We start from the raw sequence: 19,466 nt of genomic DNA on the forward strand, positions 1-19,466 counted from the left end.
CTCAGAATGAACCAGAAAGCTACTACTGTCTTAAAGGAATGGTCCTTCTAATTAAAAAAAAAATCAATTCTCTTGACACTATCAGCATAATGAAGAAATGAAAGTGAAGATTTAAAGAAACGACTGAAAAAAAATATCCACTACTCCTGTCATATAAGATCAGTTCTTTATTAGAAAAACCTACCATGAGGGACCACTCCTTAACCTTCTGGAAGATCACTCTCCGTCCCTGTGGCATCCATGCCACGAGCACCGTCACTGCCCTTATGGTTAGCCAGCAAACATAGAGACCACAAGCAGCTGTGTAGAGCTCATGAATTTTGGCAGTCCCCGTCCAAAATGACATTAACCAACGGCCAGCAAATACTGAAAACAGAAAGGCTGATAAATGAGATATATGGCTATCTATGTAAAAAGAACTATAATCCTGATGTTCTGCTAGTATTTTCAATTATTTCAATCATTTTAAGTGATTAGTAAAAAGACATCACATTTGGATATAACAATATATTCATTAAAAACAAACAACAACAAAAACCCCCACAAACTCTAAAGAATGCAATTATTTAAGACACAACCAAAGCACAGGAAGTCACTGAGGACAAGCTCTCCTGTGACATCTACTCTGACTGGCATGCCGATTACCTTTTCTTTCAGAAATGAAAAAGATTGAGGAGGTTGTTCTTGTTGTTTTTATCACCAAATAAAATCATTATACACATAATGTGACAAAAGTGGGGAATTTATTTATTATTTATGCTGTCACTACTTTCATCATTTAGGAACATTACAAATAATTTAGATTAACTTCCAATTAACTCATTCATCAAGACAGAAAACTAAGTGTATTTTAATAAGTGAGCATAATAACATTTTGAAGCACAATAATCAAAGAACATATTAATTTACTTAGGAAAAAAGTAAGATCCAAATATGCCAAAACTTAAACAGACTTGAGAAGTGTCTAAAGAACTGCCTCAGATAAAGAGTGATTACAAACAAATTCTACCATGTACCAATAAAAATCTACATCAGGCAAGATGATTTATAAAGTAACTTTCTTCACATGGTTACTCCTCAATAAGGCTAGAGAGAACAGCAAGGTCCAAATGTCTTGTATATTTTTCTATGGATTGATTTCCTCTTAATACAGTACTATGATTTTCAAATACCTAAAAGGAGCTAATGGCTGTGCTGAGCATTTTCCATGTGTTATATAACCAATCCTCCCCAAATCCCCCAAGTAGCTACTATATCTCCATTCTGAAGATTAAGAAACCAAAGCTCAGGAACAGAACCTTGCCCAACCAAGGTCAAGTGCAGGTGGAGGCTGAATTTGAACTCATGCCTATGTGACAAAGCTCATACTCTTGGACCAATGAACCACACTGCCTCCAATTAAATTAAACCAGCTCATCAACAGTTAAGTCTTAAAAGCCGCAATGCTTGTAAGACTTCTTTGCAACCTCACAAAATGGTTTGGGTGTGAAGACAAGTTGTTTTTAAAGACAAATGTTGGGTTCTAGAGGGGAGGAGGGTGGGGGGATGGGTTAGCCTGGTGATGGGTATTCAAGGGGGCACGTTCTGCATGGAGCACTGGGTGTTATGCACAAACAATGAATCATGGAACACTACATCAAAAACTAATGATGTAATATATAGTGATTAACATAACAATAAAAAAGACAAATGTTATGGGAAATAAACACATAGATAAATATAATTTCACATACTTCTAATCAAGTGTTTTTGAGAGGGCAGGGTTACGTTTTTAATTTGTAGTAAATTATCATCAGAAAGTAAACCATGGAGGGAAACAGCCTCCTTCGCCACCTTAAATGCATACTATGACACCAAGCATTTCTAGGATTAAACGTAACTATGTTCTTCCCATTAGATGGTGAGATTGGGTTAACAGGGAAATATTCAGTTAACAATATTTAATGAAATTAAAGTACTTTGACTGCCAAATTCAGGTACTAAACTACATTTCAAGTTTTTCTTAATATTTTTGATAAAAACATGAAAATGGAACATAAAAACCACAAATGTAAAACAGTCCAAAATTCAAAAACTTAAGTTTTCTCAGCAATATGTTTACTACACTGCACCCAACCGTTAATCACACTTTGTCATTTTAACAACTGTGATTATGAGTAGTGAGGATTTAGCAAGCACAGTTCTAAAGGTCAAAGTCATTATTCAGAAACATGCAAAAAATTTTTTACCACCACTTGACGTTAAATCCACTATTCCTACAGATTAGAGAATATTCTCATTATTTTTAGAAACCTCACTTGAAATTATATTTTCTACTTGCTCCTTCCTGACCTTACTAGCCCTCATGGAAAAACTCAAGTATTTAATACAAATTTGATTTATAAAATTACAGAGGTAGTGCTATAATCAAGATACTAACTCAATATACATTTATGTGCTTTTAAGAGATGAAAACTATCTTCCACTTAATGATTACTTAAGCAGCTAACATGTATCAGTATGGTTTAGAATTTTCTGGCTTACTATACACACTAAGTGGGAGGGTGGGGGCAGCAAGCTCTTCCTGAGACTTTGTCACTGGCTTTGGACTCGACCCCATTTACCTCTGACCTGTGCAGAACATGACAAACTATTATATTCATCCACAGTGTCTTGTTAGATAAGGAGATGGTGTCTAGCCAAAATTTAAAGATTAATATTTTTAAATACCAGATGATAAAGGGAAACAGTCTGACTTATTAAGTGTGTAGTAACACCATACAGTGGACTGAAAAGATACAGTGAGGGCAAACATAATTAACATCAAAAGACTGGCTTGAAAAAATTATTTAAGCCACAGATAACTTTTTGAAAACCCATTCTATAAAGAGACTATCTCCAAGAAAACTGAGCGACCACATATACTTTACTTCTAAAACTGAATCAGGAATTTTATCTTGATTTTGTTCTCCCCTCTGTTCCAGTACAAATGACTCCAAGGAGAGGGGGAGCCCTAAAAAGATCAATATCCCATATTCAATCAAAAATAAGGGGCAAACTATTTCAAGTTTATACTTGATGAAAGATACAAAGCATCTTCTCACGTCATTAGCTCATACCTGGTAGAGTAAGGCAGATGAGGCTGGCGATCAGTAAGGTTATACACATGAAGACAATCAACAAAAAAATCTGTAAGGCAAAACATAAGACTGCATAAATGGTTTATGTGCTCAACGTATTTCATGACACCCCTCAAAGAATCAGCACAATTCTCCCAGTAAAAATAAATTGCCTATATTTCCAGGTTTCCTTCCATTTCACATAAAAAGGAATTTTTATTTTAGGTAAAATTAACACAATTTTGGCCAAAAGAAAATATTTGAAATATATTTTCATATAATCAGACACATCAGCAAGTAACAAATATATTTTTTAATCTGAGAGCATACAAATAAAACATAATCAGCTTAAATTCTCCCTATTAATTAAAACTAAAGACATTCACATTTTAATCAAATTCTCAAAAACAAGTTTTCATGAAAGGAGAGTGCTGTCCAATCAGAACTTTGGAACCTGCACGGCCCAACAGCAGCCACCAGCACAAGCGGTCACGGAGCGCCGGACACAGGGTCAGGGTGAACGAGTAATGAAATTTTACACTGCATTTACTCTGGTGTAATCCTACTAGGAAAGTACTTTTTTTTTTTTCCGGCTTTATTGAGGTGTAACCGACAAAATTATAATATAAAGTGTACAATGGGATTGGCTATATGTACACATTGTAAAAGGATTCCCACCATTAAAGTAATTAACACATCATCATACCACATCCTTACAAATTGTATTCACTTTTAATTAAGTTTAAATGTAAACAGCCACACATAGCTAGTGGCTCCTGCACTGAGAAGAGCAGACAAAAAGGGAACACGCTAAGAGGAAAGCAGCTGCCCTGGACAGAAAAGGAGCAACTGTTGCTTGCCTTCTACCTTACCAGGCACCCCTCTTCCCCTGCCCAGAAGGCAAAGCTCTAGCGGGAAGACTGAAAAGGACCTACAATCACACTCTAAAGAGAAGCCTTTAAGGCTGTCAGCTTTCGCTGCTCAAGAAACCTCCTACCAATTCTCTCTGTTCTGGGCCAGAAAGTACCTTCTGCCCATCTAAGAGCCTCATCTCCCAGGACTCCTCCCATCTCTCATGCTCACCTGCATACGCCCCACCCTCTAGATACACTTAATTCCCTGCACTTCCAAACCTACCATGTCTAACCTGCCTCTTGGTTTGGCACGTGCCTGGAGTGCCCTTCCATTTTTCCATTTTGTTCTCTGTCTGGCCTAACCTTAGAGACTTAAAATCATCACCTCCTCCACAAAGATCCCTGAATGCCTTCCTAAAAATCGTTCTGTGGAGCAAGGAGTCACCAACTGTGCAACAAGTTACCTACCACAAAGCAAGTGAGGTGAGGACTAAGACCTGAGAATCAAATTTAACAACACAAAAGCCACCATGGTGACCCTTGTCAGGAAGAGTTTTGGTGGAGTTTGGGGGGGAAGTTGTGCTGGGACAGGCACTTCCTCAACCAGTCTGGACTTCAGTTTCATCAGATGTAAACATGGGATTACTACTCCCTTGCAGTATTGGGATGGATAGTAAGTGGGAAAAACATGAGAATGCCCATTCCAGTTCCTGACACATAGCTAAACTAGATCAATAATGTTAATTTCTTATTTTCACTAGGGTCTTTAACACTGCTGCTTTCAAACAGTAGGGAGCTAAAGCACACAATCTCAACACTATGATCCATCTCTAAAATCTGATAAACTTATCTGACATTTACATATATCAGGCTGCTAATGGGAGAAATAGAGGTTCTTGTCAGGAGACTGTAAGATATGTCTATACAGAGAACTACATGCTAAATAGCACTAATATCAACACCAAATTTCTCAAAAGAAATTTGAAAAAAACTTGACTTCCATTTAAGTCTTCTAGTACCTACCCTGAGTGGAAAATTTAAAGGCCGACGATAAGGCTGAAAGCCAACCGGCCCTCCTTGCTGGAGTATGGCTTGGTGGGCTGCATGTAGGCCTTCCCCCACCACAGGAATAGCGTTGTTATTTCGAGCATGCTGGTTATTGTTAACTTGTTGATTTGCGCTGTTCTCATTTTCTTCCTGGTCTCCCAATAAATAGGAATGAAGATCCCTGTGTAAAAATTACATTCTCACTTCAGATCAGAATAAACAGCAGATATGAGACTTACTTTCTTATTATTACTTAAGGTAGAAAATGTACAAGTAGAATCTGTACACAGCAATGTTAAGTACTTCATTCTGGTCTAAATGTTGGTACCTGCTTTAAAGTAAACCTTTCCAAATTTAATGTTAATGTCCACAACACCCCACAAATCCAGCTCAGCTACTGTGTCTGCTGTGGCGTGGGGCTCAGCTACAGCCTCCAGACCACACTTCGGTCACGGTCACGGCAAACACGCAAGGGCAAGGAGGCGGCGGCCTGGGGCAGGCAGAGACAGGCACCTGCTCAACCCAATGCAACCAAATGCAGATTTCACAGTAAGGTCTCTGCAGAATACCACATATTTTCTGAAAGAAACATTTAAATTACAAAGATCCAACTTTAAAATAAGTATCTAATATGGAAAGCTTGAAAAAAATAAAGGCAACATGTTGACTAAATGCCGGAGAAACCACTTGCCAGGATAGGACTTCTAAAATAATCAGGGTTGGGGCGCCTGGGTGGCTCAGTCATTGAAGCTTCTGTCTTCAGCTCAGGTCATGATCCCAGGGTCCTGGGATGGAGCCCCTGTTGGACTGCCTGCTTGGTGGGGAGTCTGCTTCTCCCTCTCCTTCTGCCCGCCCCCACCCCCGCTCTCTCTTTCACAAATAAATCTTTAAATAAAATAAAATTTAAAAAATAATCAGGATTAAGTTGGTTTGCTTTTAATGCACTGAAAAAAATGTTTACTTATACCCTGTGTAATGCAGGCAAAGAACCTGGGCCAGCCGCAAACCTCTGTAAGAGGGTAAAAACATGCATACCTTCTCCATAAAAGAACGGACAATAATAATTAGAAAAATGAGAAAAATTAAGAATTAAAAAGTATCATATACAACCTGCCGATACCACTAAATGGTCTCTTCTTAAAACTACTATTTCCTGGGGGGGGCGGGGGGGCATGGAACACACTCTGTCAGAAGGGTTATCACGGGCCTACTTACAGCAAGTATCCAGCAGTAACAGTCCATGCTCGCACAAGCCCCTTCAGCCACTGCCGCGTGTGTCCCTGTTCAAGCAGCGCTGGCAAGACCACCTGAAGCAGAAGCAGCTCAAGGGACAGTTCACTCACTGGAGCATCACTAAGACAATTATAAACAGCTGTAATTTACAGTGTGAATCTATTTTCCATTATAATTATATCAATGTTAAACATCTGATGGGAAAACTCCTTGGAAGAGTCTTATGAACTCACCGTCGTTAACACCCCTCCCCAATTCTCCCTTGAAGCCAGCAAGGCTTCCCCCTCTGACTCCTCCAGAACTGCTCCCCACAAGGATCACCTTGGTGTCGTTAAATCTGATGATCAGTCGTGGTGCTCACCTCACTTGCTGTATAGCAGCATGTTACACAACTGGTCACTCCTTGCTCAAAACACATTCTCCCTAGATGCCTTTCTAGATCTGTTAGTTGTCCTTCAGCTCCCTGGGCTGGAGACAATGACGGTCCCAGGCTCTGATCCTCTCTCCTCTCATCTATGCAAGCTCTCTGGATAAATGCAAACTCATGTGGCTTAAAAATACCATGTTTCTGTAAATTTCTATGTACCACTCCGACATCTACCCTAACTCCCAACTTTATATCCAAAGTGCCAACTCAATTTCTCCTACAGACGTTAGACATCTTAAATTGATCATTATCAAATTCCCACTCTTCCCTTTCAACCCTGTTCCCCCACAGCCTTCCTCACCTCAGTAAATGGCAACTCCATTCTTCCAGATGCTCAGGACAGGAACGTCCATCCTTGACTGCCTTTTTTTCACTCCACACTCAAACAGCAAGAGTCCTACTGAGTGGACCCTAAGAACACCCTAAATCTCAATTCTCATGACCTCCATGGCTACTTCCTTCACCTCAGCCACCCTCCCCTCCCACCAGGATCCCGGCATTATCCTCCCAGCTGGCTTCCTGCTCCTGCCCTGGCCACCCTGAGCCAGTCTCTTCTCATTCCAGCAACCACAGTGATACTCGTTAACCTGCACCAGATCACTCTTCTGTTCCAACCTTTCCAAGAACTCCCTAAATCACTCAAGTTAAAGCCGAAGTGCTTACACTGGCTTAGAAGCCTCTCTAGGATCTGACTTCCCAATGACCTTTCTGACCTCAGAGTCAACTACCATGCTTTCCTTCTACTCCAGCCAAACTGGCCTTCCTGCTGCTCCTCAAACAGACCTCAATGTCACTGCACTTGCCCGACCCCCTGCAAGGACACTCCACCTCCAGGAATCCACATGGCTCACTCCCTCAGTACTCCTTCAAGGCTTTCCTCAACTGTCCCCTCCTCAGGTCCTCATCAGTCACTTCTAAATTACAACCCCATTCTGACTACTCTCTCTATTCCCTTTGTCTGCTTCATTTTTCCCCACAGTATTTATGGCCCCTGATATACTATACTATGTTTTATCTATTTCTATGGCTGTCTCCCCCTCACTGAAATGTAAGCACCACAAGAACAGAATTTTCCTGATTCTGTTTTGTTCACTGTTATATATGTAGTGCACAGAAAAGTACCAGGCATATCATGGGCCCTCAACTGTTTTCAATGGAAGAACGGGAGTAAAAACCACCATATAGTCCAAAAACTTTGCTAAACTTCTAGGTATAACTGACTACCAAAATGGGTCTATCCTAACAAATCTAAAGCCAAAACCTGTGCTTCCTGGTTCCATGACCAGATCCAAATACATAAGGACGGAGTAACGATTCAGTTAGGGAAAAACTCAGAGAATAAAACCTTAATTTGGATTTTGAGGAAAGATAACAAAAGCTTGCCAGGCAAACAGGGGGAGGAAGGTTATTCCAAACAGAAAGGGAAAAACAAGGAATAGCTAAGTATTTTAGGGAGACTTAATGGAAGGGAGCATGGCTGGAGAACAGAATTCAAGTCAGACAATGCTGCGACAAGACACTGGAAAGTCAATGTGAGATAATGCCAAGCCTTGCATGTCTTTCTAAATGACCCAGATATTATCACGTAGATTATGGAGAGGCAGGGTGTTAAGGATGGGTTATAAATGGAGAACAAGAGGAAGGCCTAAACTAAGGAAGTGGTAAATCAAGTTGGATTAGATAAAAGATCTTTTAAAAGGAGACTTGGGGTGCCTGGGTGGCTCAGTTGGGTTAAGTGTCCAGCTTTTGATTTCAGCTCAGGTCATGATCTCAGGGTCCTGGGAGCAAGCCTGTTTGGGACTCCATGCTTAGCAGGAAGTGTACTTGAGGATTCTCTCCCCGCCCTTTGTCCCTTCCCCCACTAACATGCTCTAAAATAAATAAATAAATCTTTAAAAAAATAAAATGAGACTTAAAAGATTTAAAGACCAAGTAGAAATAATTGGGTGACTCAGTCGGTTAAGCATCTGCCTTCGGCTCAGGTCATGATCCCAGGGTCCTGGGATCAGGGCCCGCATCAGGCTCCCTGCTCAGTGGGAACCTGCTTCTCCCTCTGTCTGCCACTCCCCTGCTTGTGCACCTTCTCTCTGTCAAATAAATAAAATCTTGAAAAAAGGAAAAAAGAAATCTGAGGAAGAAATCCAAATTTCCTGGCAGATTTCTGTTCAGGTAACTGAAAGGATAATGCAAGTCACTAAAAAAAGGAATACACGAGGAGTGGTAGAAAACAGGTTTTTGGTGACTTAAGCTTTTATTTTTTATCTTTTTTTAAAGATTTTATTTATTTATTTGAGAGAGAGAGAGAGAAACAGCATGAGAGGGGAGAAGGTCAGAGGGAGAAGCAGACTCCCCGCTGAGCCGGGAGCCCGATGCGGGACTCGATCCCAGGACTCCAGGATCATGACCTGAGCCGAAGGCAGCCGCCCAACCAACTGAGCCACCCAGGTGCCCTGACTTAAGCTTTTAAATCAAAAAGATTTTATAACCATAAGCCTTATATCTTATTTTTAATCTATAATTAACTATACAACTATGGTGTATATGATACGCTTTTCATATAAAGATGTTTGTGGCCAACATGCTCTCATTAAGTATGGTAAACATTTTAATGCTGAACACAGGCATACATTTGCAGAAAAATAAGTAAGTCTTCCTTTGGAAAATGTAAATGCTAAACTAATGCTTATATAATCAAAAATGGCAAAATTCAACTATCAAATGATTTCCAGTATCTGTTTAGAAATGAATGTTTTAAATGTATGGACTCTGGATATCAACAGAGCTAAATTAGTAAAGCTTCCAAATTTCAAAAACTCACCTGTAGAGCATGACATTGTATGGAAGAAAATTAGGCAGCAAACTCTTAATTATACGTATAGGAAGCCAGAGCATCAGGAGGACAATGGAGCCAAAGACAATCTGCAGTAAGAAAAAAGGCATGACAGCACTGTAAATCATTCCCATGAGAGACAAGCAGACTCCTGCACATACCCAACCAATACACAATCCAAGTCTACACCCACCCAGGGTCCAGAGCGTTCTCACTCCACACACTATATACATGGGTCACTCTGTGAAAAGAATGCATTCCTAGGGAGGCTGTTCCTCTCTCTCTCTAGGACACAAGGGCTCAAACACAGGAGCCACAAAGAATAATCACTGCATGGTATGTGAAGAGAGTCAGAAACTTACAACGAAGGATGAGAGTTGTCTGCAACTTAATAAATCATTTGGAAGTATTATAAGACATGACCCATATTAATGGCTACAAACTTTCCAAACGGCACAATATTGCTTTTTAAATTTTATTTTGGAAAAACTTAAGTTTTAACTAGGTAATTTCTTCTTCCAGATGGGAAGAAGCCTTGATGTACTTCCGTAAGAATTTAATTTAAGGGGCACCTGGGTGGCTCACTCGGTTAAGCATCTGTCTTTGGCTCAGGTCATGATCTCAGCGTCCTGGGATTAAGCCCCGCATTGGGCTCCATGCTCCACGGGGAGCCTGCTTCTCCCTCTCCCTCTGCCTGACTGTCTGCCTACTTGTGATCTCTCTCTCTCTGTCAAATAAATAAATAAACTCTTAAAAAAAGAGTTTAATTTAAAACCTATTAATGAATCTCCACTGCTCCAATGCATATTAAATGTAATTCAGAAACCCATAATTTGGCAATTATACTACTAAAAAACTAGAGGGCATTTTTGTCTTAGTAAACATTTTATTTATGTTATTGAAGTAACCAATAAAACTATTTAACAAAGAAGTTCTACAAGCTTTGATAAACATAAATTATTCAATGTATCTACTCTACCAATCCCTGACCCCAAAAATCCCCAACAAAACAAAAGGGTAGCACACTTTACTTAAAAATCAGTAAAAAGGTATGCTTACCACTGACAAAATAAATCTTCGGAGATGCCTATAAATGGGCAAATGGATCATTTCTTGTACTGGATTAAAATCTGGATCATTCAAATTCCTTAGAAACCATAAGACGCCAGGTCGAAGTACCTGCAAATATACATGTATATATATATAAATTTTTTTTTTTTACCAATATCTTCAGACTCCGTATATGAGCTAAAATATTAACATAAAAATAAGCTCTTAAAATTTTGGCTTCATAATAAAATGGGCCCCAGAAAATTCACATGGCTTTCCTATGAAAACAAGTTCCTAAATCAGGACCTATATGAAAACTATCTTGTGTTTGATGTCCTTTGATGCTTTAAATCATTCAATGAAAAAAAATTTATTAAGTACAATTTGTCAAGAAATCTAAGTCTGAGGTGAAAAGCAAATACTTTTTTTTAAAACACTGTCACTATATTGCATCATCTGGTAAAAAAAGAAATATGTTGCAATTTATAAATGTTCTAAATAGAAGATCTGATTCCAGTCTTACACTCCTGAGAGGAGTTATCTTGTTAATTAAGAAATCCTAAAGCTTCTCAGCATTTTCATTCTACTGTCTACATCTTTTTTCCCTTTCTCAATGGAAATCACCAACCCAAGAGGCTGTGGGTGACAGGGCAATGGATGAATCTGGGTATCAGCCCTGGGTGGTTCAATTCACTGAGTTACCCCGTGTAAAGCCTCTCAACTGCCCAAACTGTATTTCTCCATTTTCCAAGTGAGGGGGTATATGAACTCTAAGGTTCCATCCAGCTCCCCAATACTAGGATTCTGTACCAACAAAAAACCACCACACCGAGGAGATGAAAATCTTCGATGTAAAAACATTTTATCACTTAAGAGGGTATTTCAGAGGTTATACGTAATTACAGTTTTGAAAAGATTAAGTTAGTCTCAATCACTTGTTTCAAAGAAAGAATACAAGTTTTATCTGCAAATAGACTTTACTGAACTTACACTATATAATTCAGGAGAACATTTTGACTCCAGCCCGCTTCTTAACTCCTCAATATCTCAAAGAACAAAGTACACCAAGAATAGCATTAAGCCTTGATGCTTTTGTATTCCATTCACACTGGATTAGTCGGCCTCCTCTGGCAGCCCTGCACATTTTCCCCCTTGCATTTCTCCATCACCTCTTTCAATGTAGAGTAAGCTGACTTGTCCAATGGCTGTATTCCTTCCCAGGATATACGATCAAAAAGAATGGGGATCCTCTCTTTGTTTCTTACTATTACACATCAGCACAGTATCTGGCCCAGAGTGAACATGCAGTAATATTTGAGGAAAGAATGCGCAGCAGCAAGTATACTTGTCAAAATTACTCATTTTGATACTTCCCACTGCATCAGAATGACTGAGCATGAGATATATACTAATTAAATACTGACCCTACTTTCAGTCTCTTCAAATCAGTAAGGACTATATTCTAAAACTAGGACGAGTACAAGTACCCATCAGGCAAGTGAAACTGGAATCATAAAGGACCCTCACTGTAATTCCATACTTAAGGTGCGTGATTACGTATCTTACATTTTGATCCTGCAAAACCATATCCCCTTTGGGTATTTCCAGCACTGTATTTCCTTGAATGAAGTCCAAGACAGACTCACATCACATAAAATTCCAAAAATTTGTATGAGAAGATGGTCGCAATAACTACCAAATAAAGCAAATGCTTTTAGTTTTTTCCCTCAATCTACTCATCTTTCAAACTTGTAATTTTAGAAATATTAAAACTTGTCAATTTTTGAGACAAATGACTAAAAAGAGTTTAAAGAAATAAAGCCAAACTCACCTACCAGTTACTCCCTCTTAGACAAAAATAATAGAGAAAATTAGTTAGGAAATCATCATAGCCTTTGAGGCACGACTTGCGGTTAAAACAAAAGTCCTTCCCATAAATTTACAGTGTCGGCGTTTCCCTGCAGAACTTACCTCTCTCAGCAAGAGGATGAAGGAGGCGAAGTAGAACACATACACCATTCCCACTAGCCAATGCAGAAACATGGTAGTACCTGGAGCTGACTGAAAGCTCAGTTCTCGATCTTTCAGAGTAGCATCAAACATTTCCTAAACCAAAACAGAACAGGTGAGAGACATTTGTACCACTTACATTTGCCAAATTAACATCTCCATCTTCCAGGAAGTGAACAAATCACTATACGTATGGGTTATGATGTTCTAGGACTACAGTTCTTCTAATGGCATTTCATGGTGTCACAGAAATACAAATGATACAAGGCTGGATATTAGTTCAAAGATGTAAAATGACACTTTAAAATTTTAAATATAAGAAGCAAGACTGATGAACCAGTTGGTGACTAAGAACTTTACTAATGCTGCTGAAGAACCATTTTTGGTTAACAATAACTTTTCAGGGATGCCTGAGTGGCGCAGTTAGTTGGGTGAGCATCTGACTCTTGGTTTCGGCTCAGGTCTGATCTCAGGGTCCTAAGATGGAGCCCCGCATCAGGCACCATGTTGTGTTCTGCACTTGGCGCCGAGTCTGCTTGGGTTTTTCTCCCTCTCCTTCTGCCCCTCCCACTGTCCGCGCTCTAGCAAATAAATTAATTAATTTAAAAAAATACCTTCTTTCCATGGTTACAGGTCTACATTCATGACAAGTTCATTTCTTTTTTTTTTTTAAAGAGAGAGAGAAAGAGAAAGCACGTGCACAGAAGGGAAGGACAGAGGGAGAGAGAGAGAATCTTAAGCAGTCTCCCTGCGAGTGCAGAGCCCCACACAGGGCTCGATCTCACGACCTCAAGATCATGACCTGAGCCAAAACCAAGAGTCAGACGCTTACAAGACAGCGCCACCCAGGTGCCCTTCCTGACAAGTTTTAATAGTAAGGTACAGGTGAAAATGTTATCTCAGAACCAAAAGCAGCTTTTCTACATATAAAATATTTTTGAAAAGTCAAAACCTGATTATCACTGACAGCAATTAAATATTATAATCAGGACTGAGCATCTTAGTTAAAAGAAATGGTTAGAGTTGAATTTATTATTACAAAGACAGTGTTCTTATCAGATTGTTCTCCTTATGTGTATAATGTCTTGGCATTACTGTAAAATTTAGAAGAGTAAAATGAATAAGAAAATTCTTCACTGGTTATTAGAAAGGTTCCAGTCAAAATACTCTGACATCAAAAATTTGCACAAAGCCTCAAGAAAAAAATCAGGTACTCAAGAAAAATTAGTAACATTAAGATTTCACAATGATCCATTCTCAGGAAAAAAAAAAAAAAGGCAAATTATCACATAGAGTTTCCTTTAAAAGGAGTCCATTCTAAAGATCTCCCTTTTTGACACCTTTACATTATTAGATTATATGATAATGAATAATAAACTTACCAGGGAACAGATATCCAGCCACCAGCCACAAATGAGAGGGAACACTCCAATCTCTACCACCACTAACAAAGAGACCTTAAGTAAAAACAAAAACCATCAAATACCATCCAAATGGGGAGAAATCATTTCCAGTTTTAACGTCTAACAGGAATTACCTTAACAACGATATAGCAGACTCCCAGCAAACGACGAGACCTGTGAAATTTAACAAGAGTTGCCAAGCCCTGTAGCATCTAGTCAAGGAAAAATCGAGCATTTAAAGGTACAAAGAAAAGGTACTTATTTACCTGTGCTGCCTAAATAATTAGGTATTATTTGACAGAATTAATTTATTTCATATTTCATCTGCCCTCATCCTCACTACAAATAGCTACAACTTTTACTGAGAGGACAGAAGAAGAGAAACAGTTTTGTCCTTAACAGGAACAACTCTTTGGTATGAAAAATAGTATCACCAAACATCCATGTCAGTTCATTAAAGGATACGTGACAAATTATCAGTGTTATTGCTAAAAGTATATACCCAACTATGGTTGTGATTAGACCTTCAAAATGAGATGCTTGGACCTGGAAATAAAAATAAATAGAATTTAGTTTTACCATCTGGCCTACCTCCCAGCTTAACAATGTATTAAACAATCCAAGAAGACTCAAAGTGAACTGTCTCAGCAACTTACAACTAGACAACCATAAAATCCCCTTGAATGACATCTCTGCAAACCAGATTCTCCCACTGTCAGCGATCTACTCAGGCAGACAAAACAAAAGTAGAGTGATTTGAACGTCACAAAAACAAAAGCCACACGACACTAGTCTGCACTCTACTCCATCCGGAGGAGGACTGCGGGCTGAGCAATGAAAGCAGCAGCGCACCGTGCAAGCAGCCCACCTGCCAGGTATGCCTTAGCTACCTCACCTCCTGCCCCCAGGAGTGACTGCTTAAGTTTCCCCTGCTCTCCAAATCCGTTCCATTTCAGCTTATAGAAAGTAAAAATTTGGACAGTGAGACAAATCTTTTAGGTGCCTGAATTTCAGACAGCAAGTGCTGATAGTTTGGAAACTCAAATTTATCAAAGCACGTATCTGAACTTTTCAAGTTCTTGTGTTCAACCAGTGAGAACTGAGAGCTGTGTTAAATACTGTAACACATCTCTTTGCTCTTTCAGAACACTTCAGAATGTGATCTTTCAGGATTCACAGACACAAACTAAACAGAACATTCCAGAAATGTCAGCTCCTCCTTAAAAGACTAGTTCTTTCTGGGGCCCCTGCAAAACAGTTGTAGTTGACCATTCAAATATTTATCTATCTAAAAACAAGAACAAAATGTCAAAATTTAAAAAAATTCTTTAGAAAACACTGTAGCCCATCATTCCAAGACAGACCAATCCTTTTTTTTTTTTTTAGTTGACTAATATACTATTACTTTTCTAAATTCACTATGGGAAAGCTTAGGAAAAGGGAGAGAAGGAAGCGAGGTAATGCAATGGGTCAAAAATCAGCCTTAAGAAACTTTCCAGTAGTGGGGCGCATGGGTGGCTCAGATGGTTAAGCGTCTGCCTTCGGCTCAGGTCATGATCCCATGGTCCTGGGATCGAGCCCCACATCGGGCTCCTGGCTCAGCAGGGAGCCTGCTTCTCCCTCTGCCTCTCTCCCTGCTTATGCTCTCTCTCTCTCTATCTCTGTGTCTCAAATGAATAAATAAAATCTTAAAAAAAAAAAAAAGAAAGAAACTTTCCAGTAGTATGCCTTTGGCCCACCCAACAGGAAGGAAGACAGTGCACCATGGGATTCAGGACACATTTTCCTTAGCTGGCAACATGACCTACTATGTCTTGAGCTACTGCTAGTTTAAAAAAAAAGAATGAGATCGTCTTAGATAACTATTCCTTTGCGTAAGGCAAACTGAGAAATGAAGTAACTTTACAACACTAGCGTTTACTTAACAAATATCAAGTCTGGGGGCAAGTAATGAAAGTAAGTTTGTAAAAGTATTATACTCACGTGTTCTTCAAATCCCAAGCCAACCAGGGAGAAATGACCAATGTGGTAAGGGCAAAATGCTAAAAGGGGGAGAAAAATTAAATGAAAACTTCAAAATCAAAACAATGAACACTCCTAGTACCAACCCACAGTAAAAGAAACCAGGGCTTTTTGGAGAAATGGAAGATTCCAGAACTGGGGCCAAAAATGTACTGCCTAGGACATTATAACCAGAGAACAACAAAGATATCAAGGTCTAATACGCTCATGACAAAAGGACAGAGGAACCACCATGAAGAGGGTCTTACTGGCCAAGGAAAGGATGACATGAGCATCAAAGAATGACCAAAACTGATGGAAACACACAGAATACTTTACAAATCCATGAGTTCATAATACTCAAAAAGGGGAAAGCCAAAAACAACACAAAGGGAAAAAAGGTAACATTAAAAAAAAAAAAAAAAAAAAAAAAAAACCACTTTCCTCACCCCTGGAAATAGCCCATCAATTGTTTACCCTGAAAACTGATTAACTGGAGGGACAGAATTGTATACCTGTCTTGCTGCTTCTGAACAAACCGGTTCAGGTTAACTAATATATTAATTAGATGCTCCAGTTTAAAAGAAATCAGGAGACAAAGGAGTGAGGCGGCAGACATCATACAGGAAACAATTAGACAAACATAGAAGGCAAGACACTTACAGGACAGCTAACCTAGTCTCTTCAACAAATCAATGGCAAAATAAGGTAGGAGTAGATGAGGGCAGCAAAGAGAAGAATATTCTAGATCAAAAGGAACTTAAACTTAACAACCAAAAGTAATGTGTAGACCTTATCTGGATACTCATTCAAACAAACCAACTGTAAAATGACACTTACGGAGACAATCTAGGAATTTTTAAAATGATGGATTGTCAGGAAACACTAAATTCTGCTAGGTTAGTACAGTGTGATAATAATACTATGGTTAAATGAAAGAATACCCTTGGGGCACCTGGGTGGCTCAGTCGGTTAAGCGTCTGCCTTCGGCTCAGGTAATGATCCCAGGGTCTTGGGATCGAGCCCCGCTTCGGGCTCCCTGCTAGGTGGAGAGCCGGCTTCTCCCTCTCCCTCTGCCTGCCACTCTGCCTACTTGTGCTCTCTCTCTCTCTCTGTCAAATAAATGAATAAAAAATCTTAAAAAATATATTTAAAAAAAATGAAAAAATATCCTTAACATTTTCAGAGGAAAAATTTTGTAGTCTCTTTTCTTCAAGTCTTTCTTGTCATGTTAATAAAATTTTACTTTCTTTCTTAATAAAACTGAATTACGTCTTCCTTATGGCAAAATTAATTGAACAGCATAGATTATTAGGGAAGCAGGGAGGGGGACTCAATCATTAAGACAAAAGTCAGAGTGAATCTATAGGGATCTGGCCACCAAACCTTTTTAATCAAGTATTCCATGGTTGGCATTTTTTTGAGTAAGTATTCCCAACATATGGAAATTTACAAATCATACACACATTTTACTAACATATTACGTGTATTTTAAGCACAAGACGGGGCGCCTGGGTGGCTCAGTCGTTGAGCGTCTGCCTTCCGCTCAGGTCATGATCCCAGGGTCCTGGGATGGAGCCCCGCATCGGCCTCCCTGCTCAGCAGGAAGCCTGCTTCTCTCTCTCCCTCTCCCCCGCTTGTGTTCCCTCTCTCGCTGTCTGTCAAATAAATAAAATCTTAAAAACAAAAAAAAAAGCACAAGAAATTCTTAGAGTAAGAAAAAACTATATGCAGAATTTTTCCCATTTTGTTGTCTCACCCAACTCCGAGAGTGACTCAAATAGACCGCTGAGAAAGGCAAATTTTCAAGTTCCAACTCTATTTACATAGGGAAATACTCACCTGAAGCACCAATTGTGAACAATCAATTTCTATCCTATTACACAGCAACTACTAGGTAAGTATCCTGAAATTAAGGTCACTTTCTCAGTATCATTCCCTTCTACTAGGAGATAGCTGCATTTTAAGTTTATAATTCTGCAAAGTACATAACCACAAGACTCCAAAAATGTAGGTCTAAAATTCCAACAGAGCAACCCAAGTAGGAAAGAAACAGGAGTGTGGCTTAATCCCAATGACCCATTCACCTTTAAGGGAACGTACACTCCTAAAAAGAGGAAAACAACTTGGTTCATTTCAAAAGATTCTAAGTATAATATACATAGATTTATAAAGATTTTTTTTTATAGTATAAGCTTAGAAGGTTGGATTAGAAAAAAATTTACTTAGATGTGATCTGCTTTACATAAATGAGTGTTATCTTTTCTGTAATTCATGTGGTTTTTTTCCCTTTAAGTTCATTTTTTTTTTGTAATCTCTACACCCAACGTGGGGCTCGAACTCATGACCCCAAGATCAACAGTCACATGCTCCTCTGACTGAGCCAGCGAGGTGCCCCACTATAATTCACATGTTAAAGGTGACTTTTTCCTCCAAACATTAATTCAGCATTAAGCTTTTCTTGCAAGAACAAAGACTAAATCTAGAGATCATTTTTTCCTCTCAAAGAAAATTTAGCCAAGAATCAAAACAGTTTCACACTCTCTATATACAATTATTTTACATAATGAAAAAGGTATGCACAATACTTCGCATTTTTATGTTTCCACCCCCCATGCAAAAGGAAACAAAGAAGGAGCTTCCTATTAATTTGCACCATCTTAAATAGCTACTAAAAATTAAGAATCAGTGGAATTTTTTCAAGATAATTTTTTTGAACAAGATACCTGTAAATTTATTTTGTTCTTTTATGGGTAATATTCAGAAATTATTTTTTTGTCTTAACCTCAAATTTACATAATTCAGTGTCTTTTTGACATGATTTCCTGTTGAAGACAACTGCTAAGTCACAATGTGGTCCCCTAACCCAAAGCAATTAACTTGGAATTCAGCGGAAAAACTTTGGAAAATCTTTATTCCTCCTCCTCAGCAGGAATTAAGGATTAACTCACACGCATAAAAAAGGAATTTCTCAAAGATTATCCCTACAGAGTGATCTGTAGCCTGAGGTGTCTCTAAGGGAGAGACAATTCACAGCACAATCTAACAAGAGCCTGATTCTATCAGACTCCACTTTCTTTCCCTTGACAGATGCAGGAATTGAATTCTAAGGCATTGTTTTACTTGATTCAGTTTCTTTTATCTTTCTCAAAGCAGGAAAAACCTGTCACCCCTCTCTTCCTTTCCCTGATTACTCCCAACATCAGGGATTCCTGTGTGGTCACAAGAATCCTCACAGCTGCAGTTGGGAAAAGTGTTTGGAAGTGACTGCATTTACTGGTATTTGGTTCTACAGGATTTCACACTTAGGAAAGGTTCACTCCCTCCTCGAGCCTATATCCATCTCTAGTGACAGCTCTCAAGCCAGGGTCTCTGGTAAGGCCTTGGTCAGGATTCTGAGAAAAGAAACAAGATCTTCGGCCAAAGGGAAGAGGACACAGATAATCAGCACAAAATTAGTTCCAGAGACAGGATGCTGCATATTCTCAAGTCAGTCTAAAATCAGCTTTTTTT

At 39.0% G+C, this 19,466-nt stretch overlaps 1 protein-coding gene across 3 annotated transcripts in view; it reads right to left on the reverse strand.

The window, feature by feature from the left end:
- Positions 1–19,466, reverse strand: part of MARCHF6 (membrane associated ring-CH-type finger 6) — a 79,053-nt gene that overhangs the window by 18,046 nt on the left and 41,541 nt on the right. For 2 of the 3 annotated variants that reach the window (XM_025867467.2, XM_073891089.1), the window contains exons 11-21: positions 15,936–15,994; positions 14,418–14,498; positions 14,087–14,155; positions 13,932–14,006; positions 12,511–12,645; positions 10,549–10,668; positions 9,478–9,578; positions 6,215–6,352; positions 4,976–5,180; positions 3,099–3,168; positions 185–381 (exon numbers count right to left, since the gene is read on the reverse strand). In XM_025867467.2, coding sequence (XP_025723252.1) covers positions 185–381; positions 3,099–3,168; positions 4,976–5,180; positions 6,215–6,352; positions 9,478–9,578; positions 10,549–10,668; positions 12,511–12,645; positions 13,932–14,006; positions 14,087–14,155; positions 14,418–14,498; positions 15,936–15,994 — 1,250 coding nt within the window. The remainder of the gene's footprint in view (positions 1–184; positions 382–3,098; positions 3,169–4,975; positions 5,181–6,214; positions 6,353–9,477; positions 9,579–10,548; positions 10,669–12,510; positions 12,646–13,931; positions 14,007–14,086; positions 14,156–14,417; positions 14,499–15,935; positions 15,995–19,466) is intronic. The other variant, XM_073891090.1, reaches the window with a different exon arrangement.

The sequence above is a fragment of the Callorhinus ursinus genome, unplaced genomic scaffold (genome assembly GCF_003265705.2).
Source record: "Callorhinus ursinus isolate GAN/ISIS: 27379988/994484 unplaced genomic scaffold, GSC_fseal_2.0 scaffold3, whole genome shotgun sequence".
Classification (NCBI taxonomy): Eukaryota; Metazoa; Chordata; class Mammalia; order Carnivora; family Otariidae; genus Callorhinus; species Callorhinus ursinus.